General features: G+C 42.1%; 1 protein-coding gene across 11 annotated transcripts in view; it reads left to right on the top strand.

The window, feature by feature from the left end:
- TBCK (TBC1 domain containing kinase) overlaps positions 1-20,852 on the top strand; it is a 187,895-nt gene that overhangs the window by 155,032 nt on the left and 12,011 nt on the right. For 8 of the 11 annotated variants that reach the window (XM_006027572.3, XM_025208794.1, XM_006027571.3 and 5 more), the window contains 2 exons: positions 1,768-1,943; positions 12,534-12,693. In XM_006027572.3, the coding sequence (XP_006027634.1) occupies positions 1,768-1,943; positions 12,534-12,693 (336 nt within the window). Of the gene's footprint in view, positions 1-242; positions 798-1,767; positions 1,944-12,533; positions 12,694-19,432; positions 19,759-20,852 lie in introns of those variants that run through there. The other 3 variants (XM_025208796.1, XM_025208802.1, XM_025208801.1) reach the window with 3 other exon arrangements.

Here is a 20,852-nt window from a genome sequence, read left to right as displayed (position 1 = left end):
GATTTGGATATGGCAGCCCTGCTAATATAGCCCAGTATGCTTTTGTGTATGTGTTTTTGTTTGGAGGGAGAAAGGGTTGGTGGGGGAGGAGCTTGGTAATAAAAGCACACTGTTTCCTCATTCAGCTTGTGTCCACTGACTCCAGGTCCTTCTCTATAGTACTACAGCCTTACTAGTCATTCTCCCATCCGTGCACTTCTCTATCGAATGTCATTCAAATTAATTTCACAACATTTTTCCAGTTTTATCAAGGTCATTCTGAATTCTAATCCTGTTCTCCAAAGGATCTGCAACCCCACCCAGCCTGGTGTCATCTCCAAATTTGCTAAGTATCACTAAATCTTATTCTCCAAGTTATTAATGAAGAATAGATGATTCTATCTTTTGTGATGGTCATATTACAGTTCCTTGTTTGTAAATTTGATTGACAGAAAATAAGACTAAGACTTGCTGGGATTTTGTAAAGATATTCACAGAGAAAATTCTCAAGTGCAAATAAGTTAACAAGGTTCTTTGGGTAGATGTGATTATCTTTTATTAGACCAACTAAATAGTTGGAAAAATTGTGCCCAAAAGCTTGTGAAGAACAAACACCCTTCTTCAGGTATATAGAGCGTCTGCTAGTGAATTGTGTACTCTCCTGGGCAGAATAAAAGCCAAAATGCAGGTCTGTGAAAATGCAAGTGCCTGGCAGTAAGGATCAGAGGGATAGAAGACGATAGGTGTGAGACAGGTGGAGGATGGGGGAAGGGAGAATGTAGAACTGGTGATAGAAGAATGTAGCTGGTAAAAATGCAGACAGGTTACCTTGGGTTATCAGATAGCAGGCAGGTTATAATGTGCCAGAAATCCAATGTCTGTTTAGTCCATGATTTTTTTTTTTTTTTTTTTTATATATCCAGTAGATTTATGAAGTGAAGTTCATAGGCTCATCTGCAGAAGGTGTTTTGTAAATTCCCCTTGAGGATTAGAACTGAGAGATTGAAAAGAGAGTATTTTTCTTGGGGGAAGTGTGCCCCCACAGGTAATTGGGTATTTTTATCTTTGATAGATTTTTGGTGTGTATTCATTCTGGTACACAGTTGCTGTTTGGTTTCTCCTACATATTTTCTATCAGGGCATGTAGTTCATTGGATGAGATGTATTACATTTCTGGCGGCGCAGGTGTAAGATCTAGTAATGGTGATGGTTCTGTTATGGGGTGTAGTTATTTTGGGAGTGGTGAAGAGATGTTGGCATGTTTTACATTTTTTGTCTTGGCCTGGTCTGGATTCATTGAGTGTGTTTTGGGCCATAGGAAATCTGCTTCTGATGATGAGGTTGGTGAGGTTCAGTGGAGGGTGAGATTCAGACTATTTACAGCCACTTTACCTTGCATACAGTGGGTGGTGGGGATGAGGATTTCAGGCACAGTGAGTACTTTGTGGACAAACCAGAGACAAAATTCACTGTACTAGCTGTTCATCAGGCAGTTACGAAGGGCACGCTTACAACAGTGTTTAAGAGTACAGGCAGTCCTCGACTTACGGCATTTCGACTTACAGCGATTTGTGCTTGCGGTGCTCCACTGTTTACACCCATGTTATTACTTACGCCGCTGGATCCTCACATGGCACTACAGGGAAATTTACAATGAGAAAAAGAGGGCAGCAAAACAAACATCCCTGGATCAGTTTCTCAAAAAGCCATCAAGAATCTACAGAGAATGTTGTAAGTATCTGATTGGCTGAGTCATTTTTAAGATTATTTTGTTTTTCTGTCTTAAAGTCTAGGGACCCTATCAAGTTGGATGATCTGAAGGCAGAGGTATCACCACGGATATCAGCAGAAGATCTGATTGATTTATGTGAACTGACTGGACCCAGCCATTTCAAAACACCTACCAAAAAAGCCAAATCTAGCAAGCCAAAACTGCTGGTGGTTGATATCCGTAACAGCGAAGAGTATCCTTCATGTCTAAGGCCGTATTTTCAATCCTTTTTTGACTGACCTGGCTTATTTTGATTGCTAGTAATGTGGTGGTAGAATGGTAAATAATCTAAATGACTAGATGTACAGTAGATTTACTAAATCTAGCATTGATAATCAAAGCTCTTCCTCTGTGGAAAAGAGGGAGATAAATTCCCCATAAATCTGTTTCTTTCTTTCTGTCTAAAGAATGGTTACAGTTAGTTCAGTTTACACTAGCTCAGCACAGGTGACCTTAAATCTCAGGGCATTTGTAGACCATCCTGAATGTAATGAAACGTTGGATTAGTGTAAAGCTGACACAGCTGACTTTCAGCCAGTTGCTTCTGGCTGACCTTTTCCTTTCCCAACATTGTGATGGGAGTTGTTTTGGAAGTGGGACTTTGCAGAAGTCTGAGATGATAAAAGAAAAATGGAAAAGAGGACTAGTATACCATCCCATTTGAAAAAAGGTTGCCCAGGTGGTGCATTCTAGCAGCCACCAGTTAAGGTACCTAGAGGTCCATTTTTAAATTATGCAAGAAGGCTGTCCCAACCTCAGAGCTTTTGTGCAATCAGAAGACACACTAAGGTGGCTGAAAGCTACCTTTTCCTTGGTATGGCTGAGGAACAAATCCTATCTTTCTTTAAATTGTCATTCAAACTTGTTTTTCCATGCAGCATAACTTCAGGTATTTTTGTTGGGTTTCTTTCCATTTCACAGTCACATGAGTTTTTTCCAGATGAGCTCCAACCTGGTGCCATGTTGTTCATAAATCACAAGATATTATTGGTTGTAGCTTCATCTCATAATGAGTTTTTCAAAACGTAGTTAATTACACTTGAGCCATTTTTTTAAATTGCTTCTTTCAAAAGAGCAAAGTCCATACAGGCTACAACCTCTTGAAGGATCTAATTCCCTAATTTTGGTGTGTGACAAGATATAATGTCACCCTGATCATAAGTTCCTATTTATGTAATGCCAGCAAACAATGGCTCATGATAGTATGGCAGGTCATAAATTAATAACCATTTTACAGTAGTTGAGACATGTACAGAATTAATGTATTTTACAAGTATCTATTTTTTCTACGTAGGATGTACTGAGTATATGCATTTGAGAGAAGAGCTTTGGACTTCAAATTTCTATAAAATTTACTGAGGTTTGTTTTAAGTGTAACACCCCGCTGCGGGGTCATAACCACTGCCAGTGGCAATTTGTGGCAGCTAGACCCATCCTTTTGGTTCCTTTGGGCTAACAAGGAACCTCAGGAGGATCCCACTATGGGGATACCTCCTGTAGCAGCACTCTGACAGAATAGGTAGCTCTTTACAATAGTTATTACGTACATATTAATTTATATTACGATATTTACATGCATAATACATGTATTTACACTTTTATATATATATTGCTCTCTATTCTGAGGTTTAATTCGTAACTCAGTTAACATGGGATAAAACTAATGAACTCAGTGCTTATAAATATATATATAACTGTGTAACAATTTATGTACACGTATACGTAGGTGATCACACCCCCAGTGGAGCAACAGTAGGTCCATTCCCCATACAGTAAGGCAACCTTACATGCATCCAAAGCCCGAAAGAACCAAAACACAAACACCTCAATTTTTGTTAAAAATTATACAGTCCTGGTAGGTCTGATGTAGACACCCAAAATAAGTCTTTTGGTTGACTACTGTTGTCTTGACATCACCTTAGTTCAGGCAAGAGTAATCAGTCAGGTGTGGGTGCGATGGGAGCTCCCTCAATGGCCCTGGGGCTCTACACCTGCTGACGGCTGGTGCCCTTGCTTGACCTCCTGTAATACATAAACAACCTCCTCCCCATGACATCCCTTTTTGCCCCTCAGACAGGGCTAGTGGGTCTACTTTCCTGGAGGCTAACTCACTCAAGGTCCCCCACGTGAGAGTCCACTACAAGAGGAGAGGGCTATGCCTACTCACCAACTCCCAGCCCCGGGTGCTTCCCTATCCCTTGCTGTCCCCTGCAATGAAATTGTAGATGGCCACAAGATCACCTCTCATCCTTCTCTTATGAAGGCTGAAGAGATCCAGGTCCTTCAATCTCTCCTCATAGGGCCTTACCTGCAAACCCTTAACCATACAAGTGGCCCTCCTCTGGACCCTCTCAAGGTTATCCACATCCCTCTTGAAGTATGGCGCCCAAAACTGGATGCAGTATTCCAGCTGCGGCCTCACCAGTGCTGCATAGAGGGGAAGTATCACCTCCCTGGATCCTGTTGGTGATTCACCTGCTTCCCTCACTCACTGCTCTGGCCCCCCAGCGAGATCCCTACAGTCTCCTCACTGTAGTTTGGGCCACCCTTCTGTACTAGACCCTGGTGGTCACCCCTCCTGGCTACAGAGCTCTGGGGCTCTGAAAGAGACTCTGTTTCCAGGGCCTGAAGGCAGAATTGCTCCAAGCCTTTTGTTCTGGTGTCCTCAAGGGGGCAAAGAAAATCTCCTAGGCTCAGCCTAGTTTTGGCTCACCATGGGACACACCCCCTACAGGTGAGTATCCCTTCTGTTTCAGTCTGTTACCTAAGTAAGTATGGAAGCCTAGAGCAGGCTTGTTAGAAAGTATCTTGTGTTTGTTTAACCAAAACCAAAATTTCCATCCAGCAGTGGATCAGTATTAACTATCAGGTCTTCATATGTACCCTGGATGGTTTTTCTACTGAGCTCTTATCAGATGCCTTAATTTTTATAAATTTCTTCTTAACCAAATTATTTGGTGATTTACATCTTGATAAATCCTGATTTAAGAGGAATTGTAAGTCTGCCAAGAAGCAGTACTAAAATATTTTTTCTGTATTTAGATATGCTGTTTACTTCAAGACATAACAAGGTAGAATTTGGAGAGCATTTTAATTTACAGTGTATGTTAGCAAAACGCATAAGTCATTGTTACAAACGATATTGTCAATCTCTGGAAATATGCCAACGCTTGAACCAGCCACATGATCTGCAGTACTGATAAAACGAAGATAGTCAAAGCTCCAAGCCGGTGTAATATTTTTCCCTTTTGTTTGTTTAACCTCATGCATCAGTTGAGGTTTCCAGCTAGTTGCAGGCTCAGATAGCTGAAAAGTTTGTTCATTATCTAGAGTTCAGTGTCTTACTTTCCTCTTGGAATTTAGATTGACCTTTTCTATAAATAAAATTTAAAATCAAAGTAAGGAAGTCTTTTAATTTGGTCTTCACTATTCTTTATCATGTTCCTAAACTATTTTGTGGGAGATAATTACCTTATGAACAGGAGTGTACCTGCCAAATAAGAAGAAATGAGAATCAAACCTGTAAAAGGTTCTTTTGTATCACCTAGAAATCTCTAATACTATGTTCAATAGTAAGTTTAAATATGCAAGTGAAATTCTGTTGGTCTGTTTAATTTGGCTCTCCAGTAACCAAAGGAGCCCAATAGGAACACAGGCGATATAAAATGCTTATAATACATTTATTTCTACAGGCATTTCTATTGCTTATGTACAACAATGGGTTTCTTGTATGTCAGTTGTGAAAACAAAGTATTTTTAAATGTCTATATAGCTTTCTCAAGACTTCATTATTAGCTAGGTAGGCTGACACCATTTGGCTGCCATGAAACAATATGTGATGTTAAGGGCAAGCCCTTGTCTACATTGCAGAGTTCTCAACAGAATTTAAGTAATTTTGTTATTGGCAAACTTGCCAGAGAAGAATCATAAATTAGAAGTGACAGTATAGTCCAGTTTCTACTGATGATAATGTTTTCAGGTCGGAGTTTTGAGACAGATTAATGAATGGGGTAGTATGGGAAGGAGCTGCTTAATAGGTTTTATCATCTCTATGGATAAATAGCAGACTTAAGATTTTGAAAAATGATGAATGGTCCAGCTTTGAAAGGGTGCTTGTATTGACAGTAAGATATCATACTGGGTGAGTTGATCTTTTACTTGGAAACATGCCAACATGGTGCCCATTTTTAAGAAGGGGAGAAGGGATGTGCTGGGTAACTTTCGGCCAGTCAGTCTTACCTCTGTCCTTGGGAAAACGCTGGAAAAAATCATTAAAGAGCGCATTTGTGAAGGCCTAGCAGAGGAAATGATGCTGAAAGGAAACCAGCACAGGTTTGTCACAGGTAGATCCTGCCTGACGAACCTTGTGGCTTTTTATGGGTCACACACTGCTTTGACACAGGAGCTGAGGCTGATGTCATCTACCTGGACTTTAAGAAGGCCTTCAATACTGTTTCATATCCTATTCTCATAAGGAAGCTAACAGGCTGTGGAATGGAGACTTGCACAGTCAGGTGGGTGGCTAACTGACTTAAGGACTGCACCCAGAGAGTGGTGGTGGATGGGTCGTTTTCGACCTGGAAGGAAGTGGGCAGTAGTGTTCCTCAGGGGTCGGTCCTCAGACCGATGTTATTTAATATCTTCATCAGCGATTTGGACGAGGGTGTGGAGAGCACCCTGTCCAAGTTCACAGATAACCCCAAGTTTTGGGGCAAAGTTAACACACCAGAGGGCAGAGAGTGGATACAGGCTGATCTGGACAGGTTGGGGCAATGGAAAGGACAAAACAGGATGCAGTTCAACAAAGACAAATGCAAGGTACTCCACCTAGGGCAAGGTACCCAGCACACCTATAGGCTGGTGGATGACCTCCTCATCAGCTCAGTGGCTGAGAGGGATCTTGGAGTCATAGTTGACTCCAAGATGAACATGAGTTGACAGTGTAACAAAGCCATCAACAAAGCCAGTCACACCTTATCGTTCATTAGCAGATGCATGACAAACAGATCGAGGGAGGTGATACTCCCCCTCTATGCAGCATTGGTCAAGCCTCAGTTGGAGTACTGTGTCTGGTTTCGGAGTATTGCACTTCAAGAGGGATGCAGAGAATCTGGAGAGGGTCCAGAGGAGGGCCACTTATATGATTAGTGGCCTCTGTACAAAACCCTACAAGGGGAGGTTGAGAGATCTGGATCTCTTCAGCCTTCACAAGAGACCTCTGAGGGGAGACCTTGTAGCAACCTATAAGTTTATTAAGGGATGACAACAGAGAGTTGGAGATGTGCTATTTACCAGGGCACCCCTAGGAGTAACTGGGAATAATGGGTACAAACTAGTGGAGAGTAGATTCAGGTTAGACATTAGGAAGAAATTTTTCATAGAAAGGGTGGCCAGAATCTGGAATGGGCTTCCAAGAGAGGTGGTCCTATCACCTAACTTGGAGGTCTTCAAGAGGAGGCTAGATAGGCACCTGACTGGGGTCGTCTGACCTCGGTACTTTGTCTGCCTGGGGCAGGGTGTCGGACACGATGATCCTTTGGGGTCCCTTCCAACACTACTATCTCTGAATCTGTGAATGCCAGTCACTCCAACAGAACTTCCATACAGCATGTTGTCTAATTGTCACTGTTCTAGACATGCCAGTGAAAATCTAAAAATCTCTCCCACAGGCAACGTCTAGCTAAGTGATTCTCAACAAGGGTGCCACCACAACCCAGGGTGACAAGAGCCCCTTTTAAGGGTGCCACGGGGTGTCATGTGATATTAGTACGCAAAGGGTATGCAAACACCTACACATGATTTGCAAGATAAACCCAGAAATTTCAAATAAGAATTCATAGTGTCAAAAATATAGTGACTTATTATCTTCATTGAGTTCTCTACAACAGAAGTATTGCTCTATTTTAAGTCTTCCAAGGGGTACCTTGAATCTAGAAAGGCTGTGAGAACCACTGGGCTAGATGTACTGTAAACCAACCATTCCAGATGGTGATGTACCCGTGCACACTGCACTGGACTGATGGGGCTGCCTCCTAAACAGAAAGCAGCAGAAACAAATCCTTGACACTAAGCAGGCAGGTTAATTGTTCAGTAACAATGTCAATTAGCCTGCCTCTTTGGCAACGACTGCATGGTTTTTGGTTTAGGAGGCATTCTGCCCAGAGTAAAGCAGCATGTTTGGAGGTAGTGTTGCTGGGGCTGATAAAACTGTTGTATAGGTATGGTCATAGTGTCCCATATTCTTTCAGTGGGTTTGAGGCACTCAATTTCCAGCTGTGATCATGTGAACATACCAAAAAATTGTTATGCAGTTGTTCTTCCTTTTATGCATTACTACCATATTTACCTACATCCAAGACTATTTTGTATTTTAAATGAACCACCCCCCTAATTAGATTCTATGCATGGAAAATGATAAATTTCTCATAATTTTCTATGTATAGAATCTAATTATTGGGGGGGGGGGGTAATCTTAAATTTATCCCCCATGACCGCTGTAGCAGGAAAAGCAGTGTAGGGGTGGGAGGCAGATGGCTAGACTCCCAACCCCTTGCCTTCCCATGCCTGCTGTCTGCCTACCCCCCTCCCCAACCAGTTGTTCCCTTGCTGCCTGCCTCCCCCAGCTTCTGCCTACTCCTCAGCCACTTGCCCCTTCCCCAACCCTGATTACCTTCTGCAGGATCTCTGGCTCTGGTGCAGGCAGCGAGGCAAAAACAATGGTTCCAGCTCCAGGTTAGGTTGCGGTCCTGGTTGGAGCCACAACTGAGGCAGAAGTTAAGTGGTAGAGGGGGGTGGGTAGGGAGGATTGACTGGCTTCAATCTCCCCCACACACCTCCTGAGCCTTGCACACACTGCAGGTCTTTCTCATATGCCCTCCCCACAGGTCTCCTTTGTCCTTCCCTTTCCCCCACGCTGTTCTGTCTCCCCTGTGCTCCCCCTGTTGTGTGCCACTTGCCACACAGCTTCAGCCAGCCCAGCCCAGGGCAGACAGGGTTTCAGCTCTGGGCCCTGTGCCAGACCCTCAGCATCCACCTGCCCCAGTTGGTACTTGAATCCAAAAAAAGACTTCCCCCCGCCCATGTTGATTTGTGGGAGAGGGTGGGGAATCTCCTCTTGGATTCACATAAAAATGGTATTTCTTTAAAAAGTGAACTCCACTTTAATTAGTGTGCCAACAAGTAAATACCATCCCATTTCATTTTAATACTTTACTCCACCTGTGGTATCCTTTCTCACACCTTCACACTTCCACAGGAAAAAAAAAGAAAGAGAAGCCCAGTTGCTTTTAAAGCAGTTTGGTGGGAAACCATGTAGTAATATAAATTGAAGAATTTAAACAGGTGTCCTGCTTGTACCATTTTAAAGGGTCTTTAGCATGGTTTGCATGTTAAGCTGTACTTGAAAATGAAGGGACAGCTGTATTGTAATGAAGTACATGTTGTGAGCACAAGGTCTAGAGACGGTTCCTTTTCCAGATAGTTTTACAAGAGAAGATTTTTTAATGAAAATGTAATGTATTCTAAGTAGTGTCTCTGTTTGCAGTTGAAAGCCAGCAGTTCTGTCTAAGCCTCATTTCATTAAGTATGTTGGCAGAAATACTGGCAATGTTCCATTCCTTTTATGAAAGTTAGCTAGCTAAGTACTCCATGTTCTTTAAGTCTGTTGCACAAAATCTCTGCCTTTTGTAATTATCTTAGTGATGGAATGGTTAAGATGGTCATTTAAGATTAGAAAGAATACAAATGACAAAAAATAGTCAGCCTGCATAGTTGGATACTAATGTCATTACTCTAAGTACAAGTCAATTTATTTATCCTGTCAAAAGGTTAGGGCACTTGAACTGAGTAGCTTATCATGCTCAGTATAAATAAAATCACGTTCTTCTGAAAAAAAGCTCTCCTATTTTTTTTTTTAAATTGTCCTATGTAGCAGTAATGTATCCGATTAGAGCTATAAATCAGAGCCTTTTTGTACCTTTCTTGGGGAAGAGAGAGTCTTTCTCTTTTTTTTTTTTTGCCTTCCAATTAGAGGCAAATGACCTATGGTAATTAGTGAGATTTCTCTCATTAATCTTTCAGAAATTTTTGTTTTGCTGTACTTTCCCACCACATCATAATGACAATCATCAAGCTTCATCTGCTCACACTTAATCACATTTTTAAAAATTATGCTAGTCTTAGTCTAAGTAGATTAATCTTAATGCCTTCCAAGCCAACTCATTTTAATTAAATCCTGGAATTTACTAGCCTTCTCTAAGTATAATTGAGTGACTAATCATCAGAATACTTGGTACTGATATTTGTTTGCAGTATTTTCCACCCAGCAAATTGACTGCTATACATTTAAAAAAAAAAAAAAAAAAGTCTCGCCATGTTCGTATGCAAGAGAAGAGAGGTGCCTGTGAAAGTTTTAATAAGTCAGTTATAGATTACATGAACTCTTTAACTTCAGTTTGAGTTTTGAGCAAGTTCAGGCCTCCATTGTTAGACAATGCTCATCTTTTTTTAAAAGAACTCAGCATTAGGTTTTTAGACCATTTCTGAATAGTAAGACTAATGGACTTAAATGCAGAAATATGACATGCTGACCAGGCTTGAGTGAGGCTTTTGAAAAAGTTTCTTCTAAACTCTTTAAATATTAGAACCTATCATGTGTATTGCCTTTCAATATATAAATGCAGATATAGATTTTGAGAGACTTGGTTTCTAATCCTTTTTATGTGCTTTTACCTTGTCTGTGAGGAGAAGTTTGTCATTGTATTCAAATATCTATATTTTGGGGTTAAAAAAGTGTAGTAAAAAAAAAACAAACTTCAGTTCATAGAAGTGATTGGCACTGTATCAATGACCAACAGACACAAAACTTCACACAGGCAGTTGCCAGTACTTTAATTTTTTGCTACAAGAAGCTTTGTGTTCCAGGTACTAAATATTAAACTGCAGCCAGGGCAAAGTATCTGTTGTTTGTGGATGCAAAAATGTCCTGGCTATTTAAATATAATTAAACCTTTAAAAGGATGTCAGGCTGACAAGAGACTAGATGATGTGTTCCTGAACATAACACCCTGGCACACATTCATGTAATTTGCACAGTGGGAACTGATCCCAACAACTGCATTTCCTACTATGCCACACATGCAGAAGCATAATTGCTGGGGCTGAGGATCAGATCTAAATCGCACCATTAATACTTGCCAGTGCAGGGGGACCCCAGGATTATAATCTTGCACTGGCAGATTGAAAGAAGAGTGCCCACAGGTCCATGCTGGCTAACAGTCAGCTGACTGTCAGCTGGCTCCTAGACCCTATAAGGGACTCCAGCCAGCTCCAGTATGGTCTGTGCTTAGAGCTGACAATCAGCTGATTGTTGGGCCTGAGGCAAAAATCAGCTAATTGTCATTACCAGCCCAAGACTGCATCGAGCCAGTTCAAGCCCCGTAAGTGGTCGGTGGGAAAAGGACTTCCGGTCCACTTCTAGGTTCACCGCTAAGCATGCTGGGGGGCCCCACGCCACTCCTGTGGGACGTTCCATCTGCCCCAGTGTTGCAGCGCTCACGAGCCATGCCTGGTACCTTGAGGTATGTAGAAAAAACATTTAAAGCTGTGTCTACAACCAAATTGCTGATTCTCCAAATCGGCATCAGATCTTCAGATTTGGATTCAGTTGACTCAAATCAGGGACAGTGATCCAAATCAACTAATCGAATCCAAACGAATCCGGAATCAAATAGGGCCCGTTTTGCACACCCCTGCTATGGTGCTCCAGCTCCCCATGTGCGACTTCTGTGGGCACCCCGGGAACTTAAAGTGGGTATGCACCTGGATTCCCAAGCAGTACACCTACTTTTTAAAGGCCTTGGACACAACGAGCCTGAGATTAAGAAAATGCTCCCTGATGTTGGGCTCATGGCACCCCCTGATCTGCCTCAGGGAGTTGGGTGGCATTGCTGTGTCCAGAACTCAATGCTGCCTCCAACCCAGTCCCTCTGATTGGGTGATGGATAGCTATATCCTGGACCCCTAGAGCTGCCCCATGCCAGATCTCTGCACTCACCTGAGCAGTGGAATTTGGCATGGGTCAGCCCCAATATGCCACACATTCAATTTAAGGCCTGATGCAGACAAGCCACAAAGATGTTCCACCTTATATGTGGAGCGTCCTTGTGGCACATTTGCTGTATTGTCATGTCCTAAATTGGCTTTAATATTTGGCCAGGTTATTATTTATGGCACAGTTTTCACCATACCTATGTCTTAAATCTAGGGTTGTGTCAGGGCCCTACATTTCTCTTTTCACTGTGCATCTAGATACACATTGACCACAGCAGTGTTGGAAATAATTCTACCTGTCTTTTTTTTATAAAACCACAAATAAATCTTTGCCCTGTTAATTTTCATGTGAGCTAGCAGCTATTTTCAGTTTGAGTAAACAGTAACTGCGATTCTCAATGTGCATTAGCCCAAAAAGAACAAATTAATTTGTGTCGCATCAGGCAGAGGAGGGGACTTCTTAAAAGGAGGCAGCTTCTGTTTTAATTACTTCATCATTGGCAGTAGCAGTGAAGAAGGAAGTTCATTATTTGCCCTTTGGTCTAAAACTGCATAGTACAAATTCTTAATTAAAACGCTTGCATATAACTCCCATTGACTTTCAGTGGCTGAAATCTCTATCTGTTTTGTGGTAGGCACTGTACAATGCTGTGCTAGGGCACTGTACAGAAAGTGTGAGTATATCTAGAACATCTTTTCCACTGTGTTTTTTCTTAACTGTGTTCTCCTTCAGCTTTAACCGTGGCCACATTTCAGGCAGTATCAACATTTCATTTGGTTTGGCTTTCGCAACAGAAGGACAGCTCGTCCAGTGCCCCGCTACTGCTACGCTCCAGAGCTTTAAAGGAAGAGTTGTTGTGATTGTAGGACATGTGGTGAAGAACACAGCTGCTGTAAGTTTACTGTACTGCTGTAACATGTACACACAGTATAAATGCTCCTTGGACCTGAATATAACTGAGATCTGGAAAACTGCTTCCACATAAATATTTTAGGACACGCTGGGGCTTCTTCATATCTCTTTCTAATTCAGAGGGGGGAAAAAATTAACCTCCAATGTCTGGAAAATGCCAGTGTTAGAAAAGACATCTGGAAATTGTTTGTTTGTTTTTACAGTTTTAAAACTTTATTTTGGCATATTTTCTAAATGGCCAATTTCTGAGTTTGCACTGGAAGAAGCCAATCCTGTGAAATAGCTGGCTTTTCTTGCCACTACTGTAGAATTACAAAGGGACTGGGTGGGTAGGTAGAGAGGAGCCTGGGGTTGTTTCCAGGTTTAAAGAAAGTGAAAAACTATATCTGGCTAGGAAAAACTAGAAACAACTTGTTGATCAGATTTCCAGTATCCTATCCAATTTTCCCATGATCATCAAAGGGGAAATAAGTGCTCACATGTGACACCTTTAAATATGTTGCTGATGGTGTTCAAGTGACTTCATTTTTAACTTTGTGGCAGTAGTGCTCTGGCTTGTCTCTACCTCTCCCTGGCTGAACATTAACAACATCATAAGCTAATGCAGCAAGGAGTGGAAGTGCCTTTTGTAGCATCTTTTCTCTGAGGTAAAATGAAGTTTGAAACTTTCCTTTTCTTTGTGAAATTCTGAAACACATTCTCCTCCCTTCCCCCCCACCCTCCCACCCCCCGAATTCCTCTGCAAGACACTCCGTGGCTTAGCTTGTTCTTTGTCCACAGGAGAGGCCTGAACCTAAAGCCATGATCTGACACGACTTAAAATGACTTGATTCCTCCTGTGGCTTAACAGCAAGGGACGTATCTATTCTGGGGAATAGAAAAAAAATTTACTTAATGCATGTTGGTCACTTGCAAAAGTAATTGAGATTGTATAATTGTTTAGATGGTATCAAAAAGAGGTTGCATTAAAATTTACTATACAGCTCATCTAGCATAGTCTCATATCGGTGAGTATCTGTGGCATCTCTAGGTATGCGCATTTGAACTAATTCAGTCTCTTGTTAATACTTCAGTGTGAAATCCATTTGCTTACAATAGCTCGCTGAAAGCTGACTACATAACTCTCTCTTTCGTGGACAAGTGCAAATGTATAAAATATTGGGCGTGTCTACATGTGCTTTAATGTGCAGTAGACTATTTTACTGTGCATTAAAGCGTCATGTAAAAACTGTGACACTATGCAAACGTGCAATAAAATATTCTGCTGCACGTTAAGCATAGCTAAAAAAAAAAAAAACATGCAAGATTTGCTACTATGCATTAGTGCAGCCTAATGCTCATTAATGTAGTACCTCATGTTGGAGAGCACTTGTGTATGTTCTGGGGAGGGAGGGGACATTTTATTTGGAGTAGCTTCGAGAACTGCTGTAATTAAAGTGCTGCAGTGTCTTGGGTATCAGCGTCCCCCACTTCAAAATGGCAGTGGGGGTGTTTGAACTAAAACTTATTTGATGAGCTTTAGTTTAGCATCCTTGCTGTCATTTTGAAGCATGGGGATGCTGATGCATGTGATGCGGAGGCTGGCTGGAGCATGGTAATTACCAGGGATTCTAGTTTTCTCTGTTTTTAAAAATCACAAATTCTCTTCTTTTAAAAATTGCAAATTCTCTGGTTAAAATCCACAAAGTTCAGTCTGCCCCCTGCCCCCCCAATCTGGAGGGTATATGACCCCTATGTACTCCCCAGGAGTGCATACAGCAGCAGCAGAGTCACTCCTCCCCCTTCCCCCCACTTCCCCAAACAAGCTGCCCACTGTCCCATCCCACTTGCGACCCTGTAACCATGCATTCTGATCCTGGGCCCCAAGCCCCACGTATCGCCCCAGCTGGGCAGCAACCCCAGCCCCAGCCCTGCCCAACTCCCTCCCTCTGTCACCATAGGGGCCTTAATCCCTACCCCCACTCAAGACCTACCTGCGGGAGCTGCTCGCCAGGCTGCCTGACAACCATGTGCATGTATACATGCACATAGTGCCCCCCCAATGATCACCCTTTTCCCATTCCCTCCAGACCCTTGAAGGCTGGAACTCTGCCAGCCTGCTAGGGGAAATCCACTGGTCCCTGTGGGGTTTTTTGTTTTTTTTTTTTTTGTCCTATAAAGCTAAAAATCCAGGTTTTTCTCTTTAAAATGACAAAATTTAGCTTTTACCACGTTTTTCCCTGGCAAATGGGGAACTCAGATCCATGGTAACTACCACACTCCAGCAGACTCTCTTAATTGAATCTGCTCCTACGCACTGGAATTACAGTGCATCAAAGTAGCCTCACAGCACATCTAGAGACACCCACCAGGTGGTACTAAATTTAATGCACATTAGAAAAAGCACATTAGTGCCCTTGTAGATGTGCCTACTGTGCGCCAAATGGAGGTGATATAAGGGCAGTTTTAAGCACTTAATGATGCAATATTCATCAGTTTTTGAAGTTTCATAGATTTCATAGACATTAGGGCTGGAAGGGACCTCAGAAGATCATTGAGTCCAGCACCCCGCCCAAAGGGCAGGAAGTCAGCTGGAGTCATAGGATCCCAGCAAGATAAGCATCCAATTTACTCTTGAAGGTGTTCAGTGTAGGTGCTTGAACCACCTCCGGTGGCAGGCTGTTCCAGACCTTGGGGACTCAGACAGTAAAGAAATTCTTCCTTATGTCCAACCTGAAACAGTCTTGCAGGAGTTTATAACCGTTACACCTCATCATCACTGGGGGCGCTCTGGTGAACAAACTTTCCCCCAGATACTGGTGGTCACCCCTGATAAACTTATAGGTGGCCATCAGATCACCCCTGAGCCTGCGCTTTTCCAAGCTGGAGCCCCATAGCTCTCAGCCTGTCATCGTAAGGTCTGTTTTCCTGACCTCTGATCATGTGTGTGGCTCTTCGCTGGACTCTCTCAAGCTTCTTCACATCCTTTTTGAATTGTGGAGCTCAAAACTGGACGCAGTACTCCAGCTGCGGCCTCACCAAGTTACGTTTTAAAACGCTAGACATCACTTCTTTCAATTATGGCTTTACCATTCACTAACCCTGTGGGAATGTGGGTGGGAAAGCCAATCACCATGATACTCAGTAATGACTGTCATTGGAAACATTCTACATTTTTGCAAGTCAGTTTTCAACAGCTGCCCTGAGGGATTCGTGTTAGAAATTGTATGTGAAACAGCATCAGCTTGGGAGAGAGACAGAGAGAGAAGCAAGGTATCAGTGAGAGCTTGTCTGAGTAAAAACTTCAGCATTTGGCTGTACAGTCTATGCTAACAGGGAGACTCTTCTTTCCACTTCCTTGTGGTGGTCTGCATACAAACAACCTTGGACTTTTAGCCATTCTCTCATGTTTGTTTCACTTACTGTTTGCCATTGACAGAGGTGGAACTAGCCATTTTGGCGTCTTGGGCAGAGATGCTGTTGGACACCAGATAGCAGGGGTGCAAAGTGCTGCAGGATGCTGCTGATGCCCCATTTGCCCCACCTAATTATGTTACTGTCTAATGACTAAGCACATGGTGAAAAACGTACCCAGCATCTATCAGACTGAAAATTTGACCCATTAACCCAGAGTAAAAGATTTTTGTGCTCCAACATCTTCAAAACTATGCTGTCTACAATCTAAATAAAATTGTGTTCGCAGGATTTATTTGAGTCATCTTTCTATTGAACATATATCAGTATTAATATAATGTTAATATTTGGGGTTTTTACGGTTCTTGAAAGCATTGCTGCTGCCCGTGGAATTCTGCATAGCAATAAATACTTGGACTGACCAGTATTTTCGTCCCACAAATCGGTCAAATACTAGAACCTCACTGACGGACTGATCAATGCCATCCCTGTTAGATTTTTGTAGTTGGTGTATGTCAAAACTATCTGACCTTGAGTATACTCAGAAGGATTGTACCTCCTTGCTTCTCTATAAAATGTTCAAATGCCAGTTTCTTTCTGTGCAGTTGTATAGAATGGTTTGCAGATGTTCATAAAGTTTACTGAGCCAAAATTGGCAGTTTGAAGGTCAAACTTATCCAAAACAGTAGCTATTGCTTTTAACGAGGTTAGGATTCAGTGTTTTAGTCATTAATAGGGACCTATTAAATCACAGTTTTGTGATTTTCATGAAAGCCGTGAAAAATAGCAGCTTTTGCGATCACCATGAAAAATGACATTTCCTGCAGTTTTGCACAGAATTGTCTGGGGGGGGGGGGAAAGCTTAGTGCAATACAAAAAACACAGCAGTCGCTCCAGCCGTAGAGCACATGGTCTGAGAGGCTGAGCTAGTGATGTAGGCTCAGTGAAGATGCCAGTCAGGAAATCAAAAGGGTTTCAATGCCATCTTTTAAGAAGCCAGATTCAGTGCTGCAGTCTGAAGATGAGTGAAAAGACATCCATGAAACCTAAATACATTTCAGCTCAGGATCATGTAAGGCACTTCCCTGTAAGAACCTTGCATGCAGATGATGGTAAATTGTTTTGTTCATCATGCAGTGCACTTCTGGATGTGTCAAGGAAAAAGGATTGATTGGCATTTGGAGTCCAAATCACATATAAAGCAAAAGGCCACTGCAGAGGCTGAAGGTTAGAGCAAGAAACAAATAACTATGTACTCAATCTTTAAAAGAACAATTGAAAACAGTTTGACAAGAAGAGAGGCTGTATTTGCAGCAGTGGAAGCATTCACAGCCTCCAGCATTCCTTGTAGAAAATTGATAACCCTAAATTAAGGAACTACTTGAACAAACACGTGCCAAATGCTAGTAGTTTCCCATGTGTGAATAAACTTTGCCAAGATTATCTACCAGCAGTAATTGCTTTGCATGTTCAGTCTACAAAATGTGCATTGGCAGAATATGAATCAATCTCGATTGTAGCAGAAGCAACAGATGCCCAGGATAACTTTTCTGCACATTTTATTTGTACCTGGGAGCTGAACAGACCACAACCTGACTGTTTTTCAAACAAAAGACAGTTCACCTCACATCTGTCAAACTTTCTACTGTGTAACAAGCCCTAGTGAAGGCTATTGTAAACTATGGCTTAGAATTTAACAGAATCTCAGTTTGTCAGATAATGCTATGTATATGTGCAAAGCTTTCTCCATGGAACGATGCCCAATGCAATTCACGTCACCTGCAGTCCTTTCTTTAGTAAGTGACATCTGGTGCATACATTTTCTTGATGTGGATAACCTGGTTTCCTCGTTTTAAAAAGTGTTCAAACATTGCCCAGGCTACAAGCTTCGACATCCAAAGTCCATCACCAATCGAAGCAGGGATCTACATGTGACTGTGTCAATTCCACCAGAGCCAGTACTTACAAGGTGGAATTTGTAGCTTAATGCAGTTCATTACCACGCAAAGAATATGAAGTATTACCAGCTTAAACTACATAGTTTCATTGCTGGTAGGGTCGGAAGGGACCTGAGCGGATCATCAAGTCCAACCCCCTGCCATGGCAGGAAAGAATGCTGGGGTCAAACAACCCCGGCTAGGTGATTATTTAGCCTCCTTTTGAAGACTCCCAGGGTAGGAGCAAGCACCATTTCCTTTGAAAGTTGGTTCCAGATCCCAGCTGCCCCGACTGTGAAGTAGTGCCTCCTGATGTCCAGCCTGAACCTACTCTCAGTCAACTTATGGCCGTTATTCCTTGTTACTCCCGGTAGTGCTCGGGGGAACAGGGACTCTCCCATTGTCTCTCTTGGCCAGTTTATAGATGGCCACTAGATCCTCCCCTCTCAGCATTCTCTTGTGGAGGCTGAACAGGTTCAGGTCCCGTAGCTTTTCCCCATATAGGGTCTACCCTGCTGTCCCGGGATCATGCGGGTGGCCCTCCTCTGGACCCTCTCCACATTGTCCACACCCCTTCTGAAGTGCGGCACCCAGAGCTGGACGCAGTACTCCAGCTGTGGCCTGACCAGTGCTGCAAAGAGGGGGAGGATCACCTCCTTGGACCTGCTTGTAATGCATCTGTGGATGCATGACAAGGTGTGGTTGGCCTTCCTGACCTTGTCCCCACACTGTCGGCCCACGTTCATTTTGGCATCAATAATGACTCCAAGATCCTTTTCTGCCTCTGCACTGACGAGAAGGGAGTTCCCCAGCCTATAGGTATGCTGCTGGTTCTTCCTCCCTAGGTGCAGTACCCTGCACTTGTCAGTATAGAATCCCATCTTATTCTCATCCGCCCACCCCTGTAACCTGTCCAGCTCCAATTGCAGCCTGTCCCTCCCTTTTAGCGCGCCCACTTCTCCCCACATCTTAGTGTTATCTGCGAATTTGAACAGGGTGCTTTTCACCCCCTTGTCCAAGTGATCTCTTAAGACAGAGACATTGCAGATCAAGTTACATTTGCAGCTAAAAATATGAACCAGTTCATGGAGCTTCTGACATGGTTTGAAAGTTGGCAGGCTTTGATCCACCAAGCACAACAAGCTGATGGATTTGATAAGTTGGGTCGAAGACATGGCATAAGAACAACTTTGAAACTATCAATGTGAAAACCAGCGGAGATGAGAACTGTTCCAGGAAATAGCGACAAAGTTGAATTAGTAGTACAAATACGATCAGTTACTAACACACGATCAGCTTGCGTGTTACATAAATTGTTACTAAATAGTTACTAAAATACGATCAGTTTAAACAACTAGCTACCATCTTTGAATTTTTTACCCCAATCAGGAGCGTCTTCTGAGTTTTGACCTTCAGCTACTGAAATGAATCCCTGGATGGCAAAAAGAGCATGACAAGGAACATGCTGCTTATATGAACGTTGACACAGAGTACCAGTTGCCTTTTGACTGTGACTGTTTTGGGAGTCCATTTCTGGTCAGTTTCCACATCTCTACAACTTGGAAAAACACTGCCTTACCACTCCAACAAATTCAGTGGATGCAGAATGTGATCTCAGTGTATGGACAAGTGTTCACACTGCAGAGACAAAGGATGTCAACTGCAAATGCTGCTAGATGCTGCATGCTAGCATTTAACAACTAACAGGAATTGTTTCTATCAAGGTTAGCATTATTTAGTATTACTAAACTTTTTGTAGAACACTAATAATAAATGATAATTAGTTGCAATTCATATTGTGTAAAATTTATGTTCATAATATATTTCAATTTGGATTAAAATGTAACAGATATATAATAATGCAGTAATTTATTTGATATTTCCATGGGCTTTGCTATCTAATTACATCACGGTTTTTGCCTCCCAGCCAATCACCAGCAAGGGGGCTGCTAGGGCCCTTCAGCCAATCAATAGTGAAGAGGCCATGAAATCAGCTCCATACACTGAGTGGCTCACAAATCCTATTGTCTCACCACAGTTTAGATAGGTCCCTAATCATTAATGCAAAAAGTAACAACCAAAAGTATGGAAACCAAACAGAATTCTGTACAGTTACGTTTCAATAAGCTCTTATTTGTAAAAATTAGAATGTTGCAAACTAAGTTGTTTAATTCTGAGTAAAAATAAATTATCCACTAATAGTTTAACTCTTATAAAGATCATTTCAGAATGTGATATTCCAAAAAAGCATTGAAAAAACAGATGATATTGTTTAAATATATAGAGCAGTGTTCATCTCTAGACTCAAAGCACCTCCGAATAGACTCGTTACATCACTCAGAAAATGCCAGCTCTTGGTTTTCACAACAGAAAGTTATAGAGCATTTTTCCTGTTGCAAAGAACTCGGAAAGACCACCATGCTGGATTTCTATTTGAAATCTCTGGTTTTACGTTGTGACTCGTGGTTGAAGATCTAACATTGTATTGCACCTTCAAAGGATCTCAAGGCACTGTAGTTGAGAATTACTAGTAGAGAGGATAGAAGCAATGAATACGAAAAATGTATCTGATTAAAGTGACCAACTGTAAACTGAAGGCAGAAGATTACATTTTTATTTCCTGTTAGTAGCCTGCTCTCTGTCATTAGAAGCACTAAAGTTTGGTTACTGAAAGCTTGACACAGAACACTTCCTTCCCCCTCCTGCCTCTTTGTATGTTTTATACTTGATTTTGTTCCTCATTCTGAAATGCATAAATCAGCTTTAGAAAGTGCTTTCTTTCCAAGTAGACAAAAGCATTGCTTTCAGC

The sequence above is a fragment of the Alligator sinensis genome, unplaced genomic scaffold, assembly GCF_000455745.1.
Source record: "Alligator sinensis unplaced genomic scaffold, ASM45574v1 scaffold1092_1, whole genome shotgun sequence".
Taxonomy (NCBI): Eukaryota; Metazoa; Chordata; order Crocodylia; family Alligatoridae; genus Alligator; species Alligator sinensis.
This window is presented reverse-complemented; position numbering and strand designations above follow the sequence as displayed.